Raw genomic sequence first — 13,933 nt, forward strand, 5'->3', positions numbered from 1 at the left:
GGAGGAAATCATAGCTCGAATGTCAGCAGAACGCAAACTTAAGGAGGCAGAAGAATCTTTACAACGATTAGAAGTAGGTTTAAAATGTGATTCCACTAGTTTGCTAATGAGAGAAAAACTTCTGCCTGATGTAAAGAACTTAAAAAGTAAGTATCTAATCACAATAGTAGACAAAGGAACTTTCTGTTTGGGTTTTATAAATGTTTAACACAAACATTTTGCAAGTTTTTTTCTTTCAGATTTCTAGAATCATGGTTATCATTTTTGTTGTAGTTTTCAAAACTACTAAACTGAATTTTCATTTCTGAAAATATGTCTAGTAACTATATTCACAAATATTATGAAAAATAAAAGTATAAGGTATTATTATTCAGGATGTAAAAATTTGAAAGGGGTTTATTCTTATATTTAAAAAAAAGAACAAATAATAACCATTTAACTATTAAAGTATGAGAATGTATGTTCCATACTTTTGTATCACATAATTTAAATAAATGTGGATCTAAGATAATTTTTGAAGTACAGAAAAGATTTTTATAATGAAGACTTAAGTTTCAACTGGGACAATATGGAATTGTTTGGGGTTACTGTGGTGTTAAGGACAAGCATAATTCCTCTTTAACACTCCTACGAAAAGACATTTCTAGTCCTGATTTCTCCAAGCCCGTTTCCCTGGCTGTGGTTTTGCTAGATAGTAGATAGGGACAGTGGGAATCTTGTTAATCCATTCATTAATGGATTTAAATGGCAATTTCATTTAAATACAAAATTATTAGCCTAATATTAATAACCTTTCAAGTTGCTCTGGAGCATATTAGGCCCCACTTTTAGAAGGAGTGTTAAACCATCTTCACAGCATAAACAAAAATGGTAAGGTTATGATAAATAGTATGTGACAAAAGGTAAAATGAAAATTAAAAATCAGTGTTTTTTCTAAGTTAGTTGTAATTTTTTTAATAAAGAGAGGATTGTTAATACAATAAAAAATTTAAATGTTTCCTTAAGTATTTTCAAAATTTGTTTGAATATGCATACTATGGAGCTGGAGAATCAGAACCATGGCCTTTAAGTACAAACTCTTAAACATGCATATCCAGAATTAACCTGACTTTATTAACCATTAAAATATAATTATCCATAAATAATATTTAAAAAAAACATTTTACACAAAATAGTTCATCTTCAAATAAAAATAATTAAGAAAATGAATAAACAGATAGTAAGACTTGATAATGTAGAAATTTATTAAACGTATAAAGAAGTGAGATCTGATACAATAGACAACATTAAAAATAGACCTTCCAGATATTGCAAAAGAGTTGTACCTAAAATGTAATAGAAATGTTTAGAATGTGTAAATGCATGGTTTAAAACTAAATAATGGAGTGAGCAACAGAAGTAACTTAAGCTGATAAATGTGTGCATTGATTGATAAGAAAAGAATGATCTACAGAAAAGGTAGTATTATGAATATCTTACTTAGTTAACATGGATTAGTTATGTTGAGTGGTTTGATTTTGTTTTGAAAGGTATTATTCACTAACATGTATTTGAAATAGGTTGGATGATACATTTGGTATAAGTCAAGAAAGTGTGTGGATAATCACTTTGCAGCTGTATAGTTAAGAAATTTTCATGAAAGATGGTAAATGCTGATTTTGCTGGACTGTGTCTTTGTAATATGCAGGATGAGATAAGTTGTACATGTGACACAAGCTTTAAAAAAGAGAGAGATAAATAATTGGGTTAAGCATTGCTGGTCTGTGTGTCCTGTTTATACCATGTAAATTCCATTGATAATTAAGTCAGAGAATAGGATCGTAAACAACCTTCATGCTTTTCTAATGTAACATAGTACAACAAAAATAATGACCTATGTCTCCATATTGTAACTTTATTAGATCAATATTTTGTTTGTGCAGCTTCATCAGGAGCTCTTGATTTCCTTCCAGTTCACTAATCAACATGGATACCAGTTATGTTCTGGAGATATAGGTTGTTTTTTTCAAATTTATAAAAATATCTCATACTAAACTTCAATTAAACAAAGTTAAGAATAAAAATGAACTTAATTTTCAGAATATTTCGAGCACATTGCTGAAGAAGCCAGAATTGATGCTGACAAACCATTTATAATGAAAAATGCTATTTTAGCACGTAAGGCCTATATTCAGCGAGTTAGAACTCTTCGTCTGAAAAGTGCGAGAGAAGAAAAAGAACGATATTTTGGTAAGTTTTCTGAGTAATTTGTATTATCATGTTATTATAAGGTCATATTTTCAACCTATGTATTCAAACACTTGGTAAGTTTTCTGAGTAATTTGTATTATTATGTTATTATAAGGTCATATTTTCAACCTATGTATTCAAACACTGTGTATACAAATGTTTTAAAATTGACATTTGAAAGAAAAAATAGAAACTGGGAAGAGGAAAAGGAGGAAGGGGGAAAAAGTGTAAATAACAGATATTTATTGTTTTAAATATATTACTTACATATGGTAGTTTACATATATATATATATTGTAGTTTACTAACTTAGCAGTAATATCACTAATTTTCACAAGTCACATTAACAGTAACACTTAGTATGGCCTGGGGGTTTGGATGCTTAACTCGCAATCTGAGGGTTTCAAGTTCAGATCTCTTTCACCAAATATGCTCTTTCTATACAGTTGGTGACTAGGCCAGCTATCTGTGTGTAAAGATTCTTGGCTTATAAAAATATCAACTGAGTCTTAATTAGTTGGAATTGAAGCCTTAACAAAAAGGAAAAAAATGTTGACAGTGTGTTGATACATCATATGTATATGTTTTTCAAAAATTATTAAACAAAAAAGTGTTTGTTTAGATCATCAAAATTTTGAAGCTCACATAGGCTGTCATAGCACTGATGTAATTTTTTCAGCTTTTATTTCCTTCCTTTCTATTTAGCTTCTTCTCAGCCTTTCTTATGTATTCACTTTTTCATTATTTTCTTTGAAGCTTAGATTGTATTTAACTAGTTTTGAAGTCTACTTCTATGGGTCTTATTATATGACTGTCTCTTGCATATCCATTTCTAAGATTGTTACTGCACCCTGTGAGTGTGATTACCTCCTATCATTTTAGAGTAACTTCACTGAAGGCTTAGGCACATGTTGTACTATTTCACTTGTGTTCCTGTTTCTACATGTCAGCAGTATCTGTTCCTTTTAAGAAACAAAGTTCTAAACAAACAACTGTTATAATTGATAAATGAAATAAAGGGTGTTTAAGTAAGGTTTAAAAGAAATTTGATCTATCTAAATGACAGGCTGGTTTAGAACTTAGTTTCACAGATATTTAATAAAACATAAAATGAGATAAATAATACATTTTATAGGGTGTAATCTTATTCCATTATTGATTCATTGTTTCAAATTTGTTACAAAATATCTTTCATATTTAAAAAAAAAATGAGTACTTTAATGGAAAGAATAAAGTTGTAAACTGAATGTTTAGTTGATACATTTGTAAATACAGTTCCCTTTTAACAAATAATCTTTATTTCTTTTGTGTTTGCAGCTAATATTTTTCCAGAGCAAAAATCTTCAGACTGTCGACTCCGAAGAACTCAGTCGGTGTCTCTAACAAATACTGCACAACAAAAAATCAAGACATTGCACAGAACAATGTCCACTCGAGCAGCTCGAATTTCTGTACCACCATTACGGGAACTTGGGAAACCTTTTCCACCCCTTAAAGAATAGATAAATAGTTGAACAATCTTTTATATTAATGTTTGAGGTTTTGGGGTTATTAATGTATATTAAATAATGGGGAAAAAAAAAGTAAAAACTAACATGTACATAAAAAAAGTACTTCCAAAGTGTCTTCCTTGGTAAAGATGCCTATAAAAACTATTATACTGATAAAGAAAATATTTCAAGAAACTAGGAACTTTTACATAATCTAGTATAACTCTTATTGCATTTAAATATTTTAATCATACAACTGTATTCATTTATAACTGTATTCTAGAAGTGTTACTAAGGAAATCTAAAGAAAAGGTAAATTATTGTGAATGTAATATCATATATCATTTTTATGAATCTGCACCACAAAATAATTTTATCAGTAGCCTTCCTTATGCCATTAATTGCTAAAATTGTGAATTAGTGGGATAACATCTTGTATTCAATTAAGTACCTGAGTAAGTGAAGATGATTTATCATTGTGTGATAAGCAAAGATTACAGAGATTATGATTTTGTGACACAGTGCTTTGAAATTTTTAGTACTGAGATAAAAATATTAGTGTTTTATCTTGTTCTTCAGAAAGAAGTATTAGAAGAAATATCAGGAATAGCAATATTGTTTAAGATCTAGTTATAAAATGAATATTTTGTAATCACCTGCTGTATTTTGTACATGTTATTTCATATGGTCTTTATACTTTTAATTTCATTCAGATATTACACAAGTTCTCTAATGTACAATATAAAAGAACAGATGACTAGTTTTAAGTGCTTGAATATTCAGTTAATAACTGAGAAATTACTGTGTTGGAAAGGATCTGTTCAAGATTAAAAAAACATTCATGGACTGAAGTTTGCTGGGGGAGACACCTTTAAACTAGTTATGAAGCCCAGGGGACTATTTAATTCAACATAACGATAAAGCAGTATGTTATCCTCTACTTCTTTTCATGAAATGTATTGTAGAAATACCAGTTAGATTCTGAATAATGATTTGTAAGCTTTATTGAAAATGAAAACAGAATTATTTTTATGAATCTTTGAAATGCAATATATGACTAATCACAGACTATGGCATTCTTTGTCAATGATCTCAGCCACATTAACTTCTGTGTTTGATAAATTTAGTGGTTTTATTTTATGTGATGATATGTTAAATGTTTTTCTCCATTACTATTTTCTTTATGACTGGGAACTATTACACCTTGGTCTTGTAGCTCTCAGAGCTAAGTTTCTATGGCAACAATTATGAACCAGTACTCAGCAGTCTGAATCATTCTTTCTTGAATAAACTGTGATAAAGTGTGTGTAAGTACAGTAAAAATAGTCTAATTTCTTGCATATCAGGGATTCTTCTCTGATGTAGTATAAATAATTTACTATTAAATAGAAGGTGAAACTTTCTTTGTCTGCACTAAGATATTGTGTGAAATATGGTAATTATATTTGTCAGTGTTCACTTATAATTTAATGTGTTTGTTATTTTTGAGTGCATACCAATATCACTGTGTTGTGTAGTTATCTTGTAAATTCAATGAACTCATTGTATCAAAGACACTTGTCTTAAACTGATTTATATACAAATAAGAAACTCTTAAAAAACAGTAGTAAGTTAAAGATCTTTTACCAACAGGTGCATGCCGTCAGTGCTATGCTTTAACTTTGTGATATGCATCTGTGTTTTGTAGTAAATCAAACCCTATATAAGTTCTAATATTTTAAAGGTAAAGCAGTACAAAATCCTTTAGAACCACACCAGTTTAGGTAACTAACTATGATTCCTTCATTCTAGTGTTAAGTTTTATTTCTGTCAGTGGTGTTTAATTATAATAGACTAAAATGAAAGCAGGTAGTCCTGGGGTTGACACTTCTAAATGAAATCAAGCAACTTTTCTGCATCCAAGAAGCAGACTCACTAATCACAAGTTTTATTGTAATATTACTTCTTTTCAGTTTTTATTTTGTTTATATTTTAGTGTATTTAAGTAATCTTATGTTTAAAGCTGTGTTAAACAGAAGAATTTAATATGTTTCTTTGTAACAAAATGGCTCCTTGTACTGACCGTTTGTAATGGGTCATCATAAACTTTGTCAGTTCTTAGGTTTACTTCGTGCAGTCAGTATTCTAGTAGTTTATGGTGTTGGTGAGACAGCTGACTTCAACATACATTTAAGCTCAAACAAAAGATGATTCTACTTTTTAGAGCATTTTATATATATAAACAGTTTAGCAATTTTGTATATAAATATATTTATATATACACATACTTACACATTAGAATTTCTGGTAATGTTTGTATATTTAGTGCTTTCATAAACACTGTTTAAGATATTTTACTAGAGTTTTCAAAAGTTGTATATTTTTTCAGAATGTTTACCATTTCTATTTGTCTGGGAATTATATTAATTTTTATAATGAAACCATTCCTTGGAAAAGACTTGGTCTGAAAAGCTATTCAGTATAATACAAAGCAGATATTTTAATAAACAACTGAGCTAATACTGAGTTTTCACCAGAACAAGTATAGGAACATCCATTGTATTTAAATTGGTACATGGGTAATTGTAAATTGTCATTATACTGTTAAGTGTGTAGTATGATTGTTTTTTTTTTTATGATGATAAGAGTGCATTAGAAGAAATGGAAATCCATAAAGATTGAGCTCTGTGATACTTTATGAATAGGTTAGGCTTAAAATGAAATTCCTTTAAAAGTATAAATGTTGTTTAAGAGTTTGTAGTAAAATGATTGACTGTCATAAGGTTTATCTTTGTTGTTGCTTACAGGTAATGTAAATATTTACTTCAACAAAGGACAGTTTTTTGTTAAATTGTGTCTTAGAAAACATCATCTTGCAAAGAATGTCAGAGAACAACAGTAGAATTACTATGTATTTTTCCATTTTTAAAAAATATTTTTTTAAGTTAAACTTTACTAATTTGTAAAATTTTGTATTATTTTGTTTTTTATATTGGTATAAACAATTAAAAATGTATAACATAATTTTCTTATTACCTGTTATGTAGATTTTGTGAAGCATATAACTACTTGTATAGTCTTGTTAGAAAGAATAGGTAGTTAAAATGTTTCATGAAATACTAAAACTACTGAGTTATGATGGACAAAACTCTTCCAGAAAGTTGTAAAATTAGGTTCTGTGATCATGTTTTCAGATATTGTTTCTTTCAGTTTTACAACATTAATGGACAAAAATGTTTCAGAAATTAGTTCTTGAAATCTGCTTCAAAATAATTTTAAAAGGATATCATGTTGTCACTAGATATACACCTATAGAAAAGTCAATTAACTTAATGCATTATTGGTAGTATATACTGCCTTTCTAAAAGTATCCAGACATATAACTGTACAGGAAGTGTCTAGTGTTTGTTGTCCTAGTACAGGCTTGAACTACCTTTGACCTAGATAACTGCTACTGTACTGCAGAATGATTCTGTCAAGGAGGTTTGAGTAGATAGAATAATATAATCTGTTTTAATTACCATTTCTAAAGCTTGCCAATTGATAAGGGCTTGTAGGCTCTGGCCTAATATTCTGAATTAAAAACACTAGGTAATCTCAACTATATATTATAGGGTTAAAATCTGTACCCTGGAGTATACTAATCCAAGCTACTGATATTGTGACTTTCAGATAGGTCATATATGCTTTGTGGAGCATGGTAATATTCAGCTGGATTTAAAACTTTGGCTTACTGACCGTTAAACTCCTGCCTAACACATTGGCACTGTTCATCTAATATTTCTTGTTATTCATGGGCACTCAGATATCCACTTATTTGACAATTAGGTTTTAAAATCAATATACACTGTAATACTTCCAACAAAACCTTTGCCACTTGGTACAAGGTATTTAATATTAATGTTTACTTATTGGCCATCAGACCCATAGTTAATTGTTTTGCAAGTGGACGAAGTACATCTCTACATTGTGCGTAGAGATTTATAAACATTCTTTTGAGTGATGTGTGGTTTATGGACCTCCATCCTTCCAATACCCACACTTGTAGAGAATATTGCAGAAACGACCCCATCTGTGGTTCTTGTTACATGTGGCTATGTCTGGCATTAACAATTTCCTCGAAAGATGGTTTCTGGAACATTTACAAAATTCTGTCGCATATTAACAGCATTTTTCAGATGTTTTAATATCTGGTTCCTAATATTTTAGTGCACAATAAGTTAAGAATGCCCAAGTATTGTGGATATTTCGTGTATCAAATTCACAGACTCCCAGGATTGTTTAATCATTTTCCCTCTTATATTTACGTAATTTATGACGTATTGTCGCCTTGCACCTACTTTAACAGGTGTAACCTACCTTATGTCTATGCCTAGTGTGTTTTCTTGTACCGCGTGCTGAATTCTCCATATCGACAACACTTTGGGCAGAACAGCGTTTTTGTTTTATATAAAAGCATATTTATTGCTTGAATAAGTTTTTTTTGAAACTTACTAAATGATTTAAAGTATTTGAAGCGAAAACAAATTTGCACATATAAAAGTCATTTTGTTTATTAGTTCCCGCTTACTTTTATGATTCATTTTCGAATTTATAGTGATGTTTAAATGGTTTCTCGTCTTGTGTATTTAGTCTAATATTATATTCGTCAATTAACTAAAAGACAATCAAGTACAGAAAGTTTAACTTTGGTATAAAATTAAAATTGTGTCTGATATGAAATCATTTATGTGAATTTCGTTCCTGCAAGAAAAATGAAGTTTCGTGTAAATTTTGTTTTTCATGATTCATTGATTTCCGAATTGTTCTAAATAATGTTTTCTCTTGTATCGTAACGTCAGTTATAAATATATTAACTGTGATTAAGTTGTGTTTAAAAACAATAATGATTATTAAGTTAACTGTACGTTTATTTTGTTTTTATCGTACCGTGTTTTAATATTGAACATAAACTCTGGAATGGACTTTGGTTTAGAATTTTAGAAGTTAGCCCCCAGTGATTTTTTATCTGTAAATAATACAGCAGTGTGCATTTCGTTTTGTCTGTGGTGTGTGTACATGTATAAACACGCAAAGTGGATTGTTGAATGTTATAAACGTAACTTTAGAACGGTTGAAGATACAGTTTGCGATTTGACAATTGCTGGATATATTTAATAGTTTAATGTACATTCAACAAACCGTTTCTATCATATATAATATCCATCCCCGTTACACCAAACGTGCTCGTCCTTTCAGTCGTAGGGGCATTATAATGTGCGGTCAATCCCACTATTTGTTGGTAAAAGAGTAGCCCAAGAGTTGATGTTGGGTGGTGATGACTAGCTGCCTTCCCTCTAGTCTTACACTGCTAAATTAGGAACGGCTAGCGCAGATAGCCCTTGTGTAGCTTTGCGCGAAATTCAGAAACAAACAAAACAAATAATATCCATCAGGAAAAAAAGAAATTGAAAACGTTTAACGTAATTATTGATCTGTTTATAAAGCATTTAACTGTCGAAAAATATTTACTTGTGAGGTGTTTTTGAAACGGACAGTTCTTTTGACCGCTTAGTGCGTAGTTTCATAATTTTCAAATTATGTTTAAAAATTTTTTTTTCAGTTTTCTACAAGATCATTGGTAATTGCGAAAGCAAGACTTAATATCAAGGAACGAGCTTCATTTACAAAAGTCGCTGTGTACGGTCTTAATATTTTAAATCGATCTAATTAATTATTGATAATAATAACTCGTAAGACGTCATTTGAATGCACCCATCTAGTACATCGGTAAGTCTACGGATTTACAACGCTAAAATCAGGAGTTTGATTCCCCTCGGTTTGCTCAGCAGGTAGTCTGATGTGGCTTTACGATGAGAAAAGAATCATTTTAATGATGAAGAATATGTTATTCAGAGTAGGCTTGTGTTTGCATATGTAAAACAATTACACAAAGTGTTCTTACAAGAAAAATGGAACGTTTTTGAGTTTCCGTAAGTTTGGACACAATTAACACGGAAATAGCTGAATGTCGCAACTGAAATGAAGACTTTTTGTTTTGCATGTTAAAAGAAAAATGCTTCCAGTCACGTTTACTCGTAGGATTCAGTATTTAATTAAATTATTGTATGGTTTATATATTTTTACAAGTTCATCTAAAATAAGTAATATATATTTCGAAAATAAGCCATACTTAAGCAGATTTCAGAGATTATTGTGGAAAACTAAATATTCAGTTTGTATTGAACCTAAACTAAAATTCTGGAAGTTTTTTGTGTTTTTACATTTAACAAGTAATTATTAAAAGCATTGTTGTTACTAAAAATGTATTATCGATGTAAGAAATCATACCATGTACCATATTTCTGGAAGGTGAAAGTTCAACTTATATTGAAAAGATTTGATTAATTTCAGAAGTCAGCACTTTTAAAAATTACGGAACTAAATAATCGTATTATAACTTCTTACAAAGTGCCTTGATAATTAAAGAACAAATTGATGAACAATACGGTGTTTTCATAACATTCATATAGTTAACAGGATTTCTTTTCTCCTGTACAATTGAAACTGTAAACAGTAAGGTTGTGCAAAAACTTTTGTTATCAGATAACTGAGATTTGTAATTTACTCCTCTTGGTACGGGGACTATAGTTGAACAACTTTTTTGTAAAGTTACGGTATTTAAAGTGTTAAAATTTTTTAAATCCATGTAATATTGTAGTTGCTAGTTTTTACACCAGTTTAGTTAGAACAGATGACAAATTTTTGTTGTAAGACGTTGTTAATAAAATATTTTTAGTTAAATAGAATGAAAGTATCTGCTCGTTATTTTTGTGAAGTTGTATATATATTTTACAAAGTTAGAAGATAAAATTCGGTATTAATGTAAAAACGATAATTCAAATTTTTAGTATTGTAATAATTTATATATTTAGCATATACAAATATTGACTTTTGATTATGGTAGATAAAAAATACATAAAGATTAATTTAAAATAAATTATTAATAATTTTTATATATATGTATATATACGAAAGTGTGTAAAAAATTTTCTCCCTCCCACGTTTTTCATTTTCAATATTATTCTGACCATGAAGTAATATCTTAGACTATGTCGCCTTTGGAAATATTTCGAAGAATAACAATGGTAGTTTTCGTGCTTTACTCACGCACTTTCATCAGCCAGATTAGCTCGCAAGTTAAAAAGTGACATGTCAAAACCCCTGATGTAGTGTGAATGTTGTCCACCAGGTGGTAGCACTATACAACTGGCAATACAGATTGCAACAAATCGTAGTCCATGATGATGAGAAAACCTACTTGTAGAGAAACTAAGATGCAAACAACAGAAAAGACACCAATACTAATCTCAACATTAACAGATCTGACCGACAATTAAACACAGACGAGATACATCTACTTAACAAAGGACTTAACTTCACAATAGCACGTAGGTGCATTCGAACCTTAGAAATTAAAACATGTTTAGGAGACTTGTGATACTTTCCACAGAAAACAAAAAACAACCAACAGAAAGAAGACAGCTTCGACAATTTTATTGACATCCAACAGATAAACTTCCCAGAAAAAAATAAAAATTTATATTTTCCAGAGACGCTTAAAAACAATATCTTAAATTATTTTTTTCAAAGAATTTTCTCACAAAACCATCGATATAATTTCATAAAACAGAAAACTAAAAACAATCTTACAAAAAGAAACATTAATTGCATTATAAACCTAAAACAAGACAAAAGCGTAAAAATTCTAAAAGCAGATAAACGAAACGCTATAATCATAATGAATACATCCAAAAAATGAAGAATATCCCATCAGAAACAAATTTAAACCAATACACACAAATCTAACAGACACACAAAACGCAACTAAACAAAATACTACTAAAAATGAAAAAAGCCAACACAATTTCAAAAATACTTTATTCTTATTTACGCAAGACCGACACATGCACACCACAAAGATTTGTTTGTTTGTTTTTGAATTTCGCACAAAGCTACTTGAGAGCTATCTGTGCTAGCCGTCCCGAATTTAGAGTGTAAGACTAGAGGGAAGGCAGCTAGTCATCACCACCCACCGCCAACTCTTGGGATACTCTTTTACCAACGAATAGTGGGATTGACCGTCACATTATAACGCCCCCACGGCTGAAAGGGCGAGCATGTTTGGCGCGACGGGGATGCGAACCCGCGACCGTCAGATTACGAGTCGCACGCCTTAACACGCTTGGCCATGCCGGGCCTGACACACCACAAATATACGGCATCCCCAAACCTCATAAACCAGATTGTCCATTACGACCAATAATGTCCACATATGAATCGTTTAATTACATTCTTGGTAAATACATTGCATGGGCATTCTCCAAATATGTAACATCAGCCAGCTCATTCATCAAAGGCTCTTAATTTCAAGTCTAATCTTGATCAACTTAATCATAAAACCTTAATGGTCAGTTTCGATGTTATATCCCTCTTCACAGAAGTCCCAACCGCTGAAGCCTGCAAGATAGTCGCGCCAAACATGCTCGCCCTCCCAGCCGTGGGGGCGTTATAATGTGACGGTCAATCCCACTTTTCGTTGGTAAAAGAGTAGCCCAAGAGTTGGCGGTGGGTGGTGATGACTAGCTGCCTTCCCTCTAGTTTTACACTGCAAAATTAGGGACGGCTAGCACAGATAGCCCTTGAGTAGCTTTGTGCGAAATTCCAAAACAAACAAACTGCAAGATAGCTTAAGAACTCTATATTCGAGACCCTAATCCATTAACAGACATTCCCAGCAGCCAATTATCAACCCTCATAGAATTCACCACGATGAAGACAAACTTCATGTTCAACAACCACAACTATATATAAACAAATGGCCTAAGCATGGGCAACATTAGCACAGCATTACATCCACTACTATACTGGTACAGATATGTAGACGACACGATTGCGGGATTCACATCTACAGAACACACACTTAATTTTTTCAATCACATTAACTCTATGCATCCCAACATTAACTTCACATGTGAACAGAAAGAAAGCAATCAAATATCATTTCTTAACCTCAAAATTACAAGAACCCATACACAATTTAAAACAGAAATCCACCGAAAAATCACCCATACTGGATTATACATTCCTTGGGACTCAGCACATGAAACAAAACAAAAACTCAACATACTAAGAAACCTAATAAACACAGCCATAAAACTATGCTCACCAGATAAAATTAACGACGAATTAGAAAAATAAAACAATACTTTATCAACATCAATAAGTTTCCTCCACAAACCCTAGAAAACATTATACGCACACACCTAGACAAAAAAGCAAAATCAACTAACAAAAGTAAATATATCCCATGACTTAAAAAATCACGAAACCATATACTGCTGTATACCATATATTCCCGACATCAGCAGAAAAATAACCAACATTTGGCAGAAACTAGTAACAAAATATGACATTCTAGTTAATACTAAATTTATTCAAAAACCAGGCACAAAACTGAGGTCTATACTATGTAAAAACTACACTGACAAACACCACACCAACATTATTTATAAAATACAATGTGATAACTGCCACGACTTCTATATTGGAGAAACAAGTAAAAACATGGAAACCAGATTCAAAGAATATAAAAAGTCACCTTCACACGTTTTCAAACACTGCAAATCAAATAAACACAACATAACCATAGAAAAACACCCAAATACTAAATAAAGAAACAAATAAAAAACAAACGAAAAATTAAAGAAGCCTTACTTATACAACAACTCAAGCCCAAAATAAATCAATACAAAAGAACATCTTTATACCTATATTAATATATAATCAAACATCTAAGCACGCCCTTTACATTCCTACACTCAATTACACAACCGCCTTCAAACACGTGGTCAGCTATCGGGTCAGTTACCTCTTTCTTTCTTTGTGAACCTGACGATGACCGAAGAAGGTCGAAACGTTGTTCGCTCCTCTATATTAGTGCTTTCTCTACTCATATCAGTCGTTTTTACATATATGTAAATCGTAACCCACAGTAGGGCTCGTCAACTACAGGTCCTTCCAACTGTCGTGACATAATTATAATAACTGAAATCAGTACGGGAGAGAAGCGGTGATATCGTGAATCAATTTGTGATTAAAACGTACAAAATTTTTGTGTTAAAATATATGGCCAACACAATAAGCACTTAATGGCACTAAAATGCATATTTTATTTTTAAAAATGTTTGTACGAG

At 31.0% G+C, this 13,933-nt stretch overlaps 1 protein-coding gene across 3 annotated transcripts in view; it reads left to right on the forward strand.

The window, feature by feature from the left end:
- The window catches only part of LOC143251990 (uncharacterized), a 78,662-nt gene extending 68,178 nt beyond the window's left edge, over nt 1-10,484 (forward strand). For all 3 annotated transcript variants that reach the window (XM_076503458.1, XM_076503459.1, XM_076503460.1), the window contains 3 exons: nt 2-146; nt 2,080-2,229; nt 3,547-10,484. In XM_076503458.1, coding sequence (XP_076359573.1) covers nt 2-146; nt 2,080-2,229; nt 3,547-3,731 — 480 coding nt within the window. In that variant the 3' untranslated portion in view covers nt 3,732-10,484. The remainder of the gene's footprint in view (nt 1; nt 147-2,079; nt 2,230-3,546) is intronic.
- The last annotated feature ends 3,449 nt before the right edge of the window (nt 10,485-13,933 follow it).

Source organism: Tachypleus tridentatus, chromosome 6 (assembly GCF_004210375.1).
Source record: "Tachypleus tridentatus isolate NWPU-2018 chromosome 6, ASM421037v1, whole genome shotgun sequence".
NCBI classification, from domain to species: domain Eukaryota; kingdom Metazoa; phylum Arthropoda; class Merostomata; order Xiphosura; family Limulidae; genus Tachypleus; species Tachypleus tridentatus.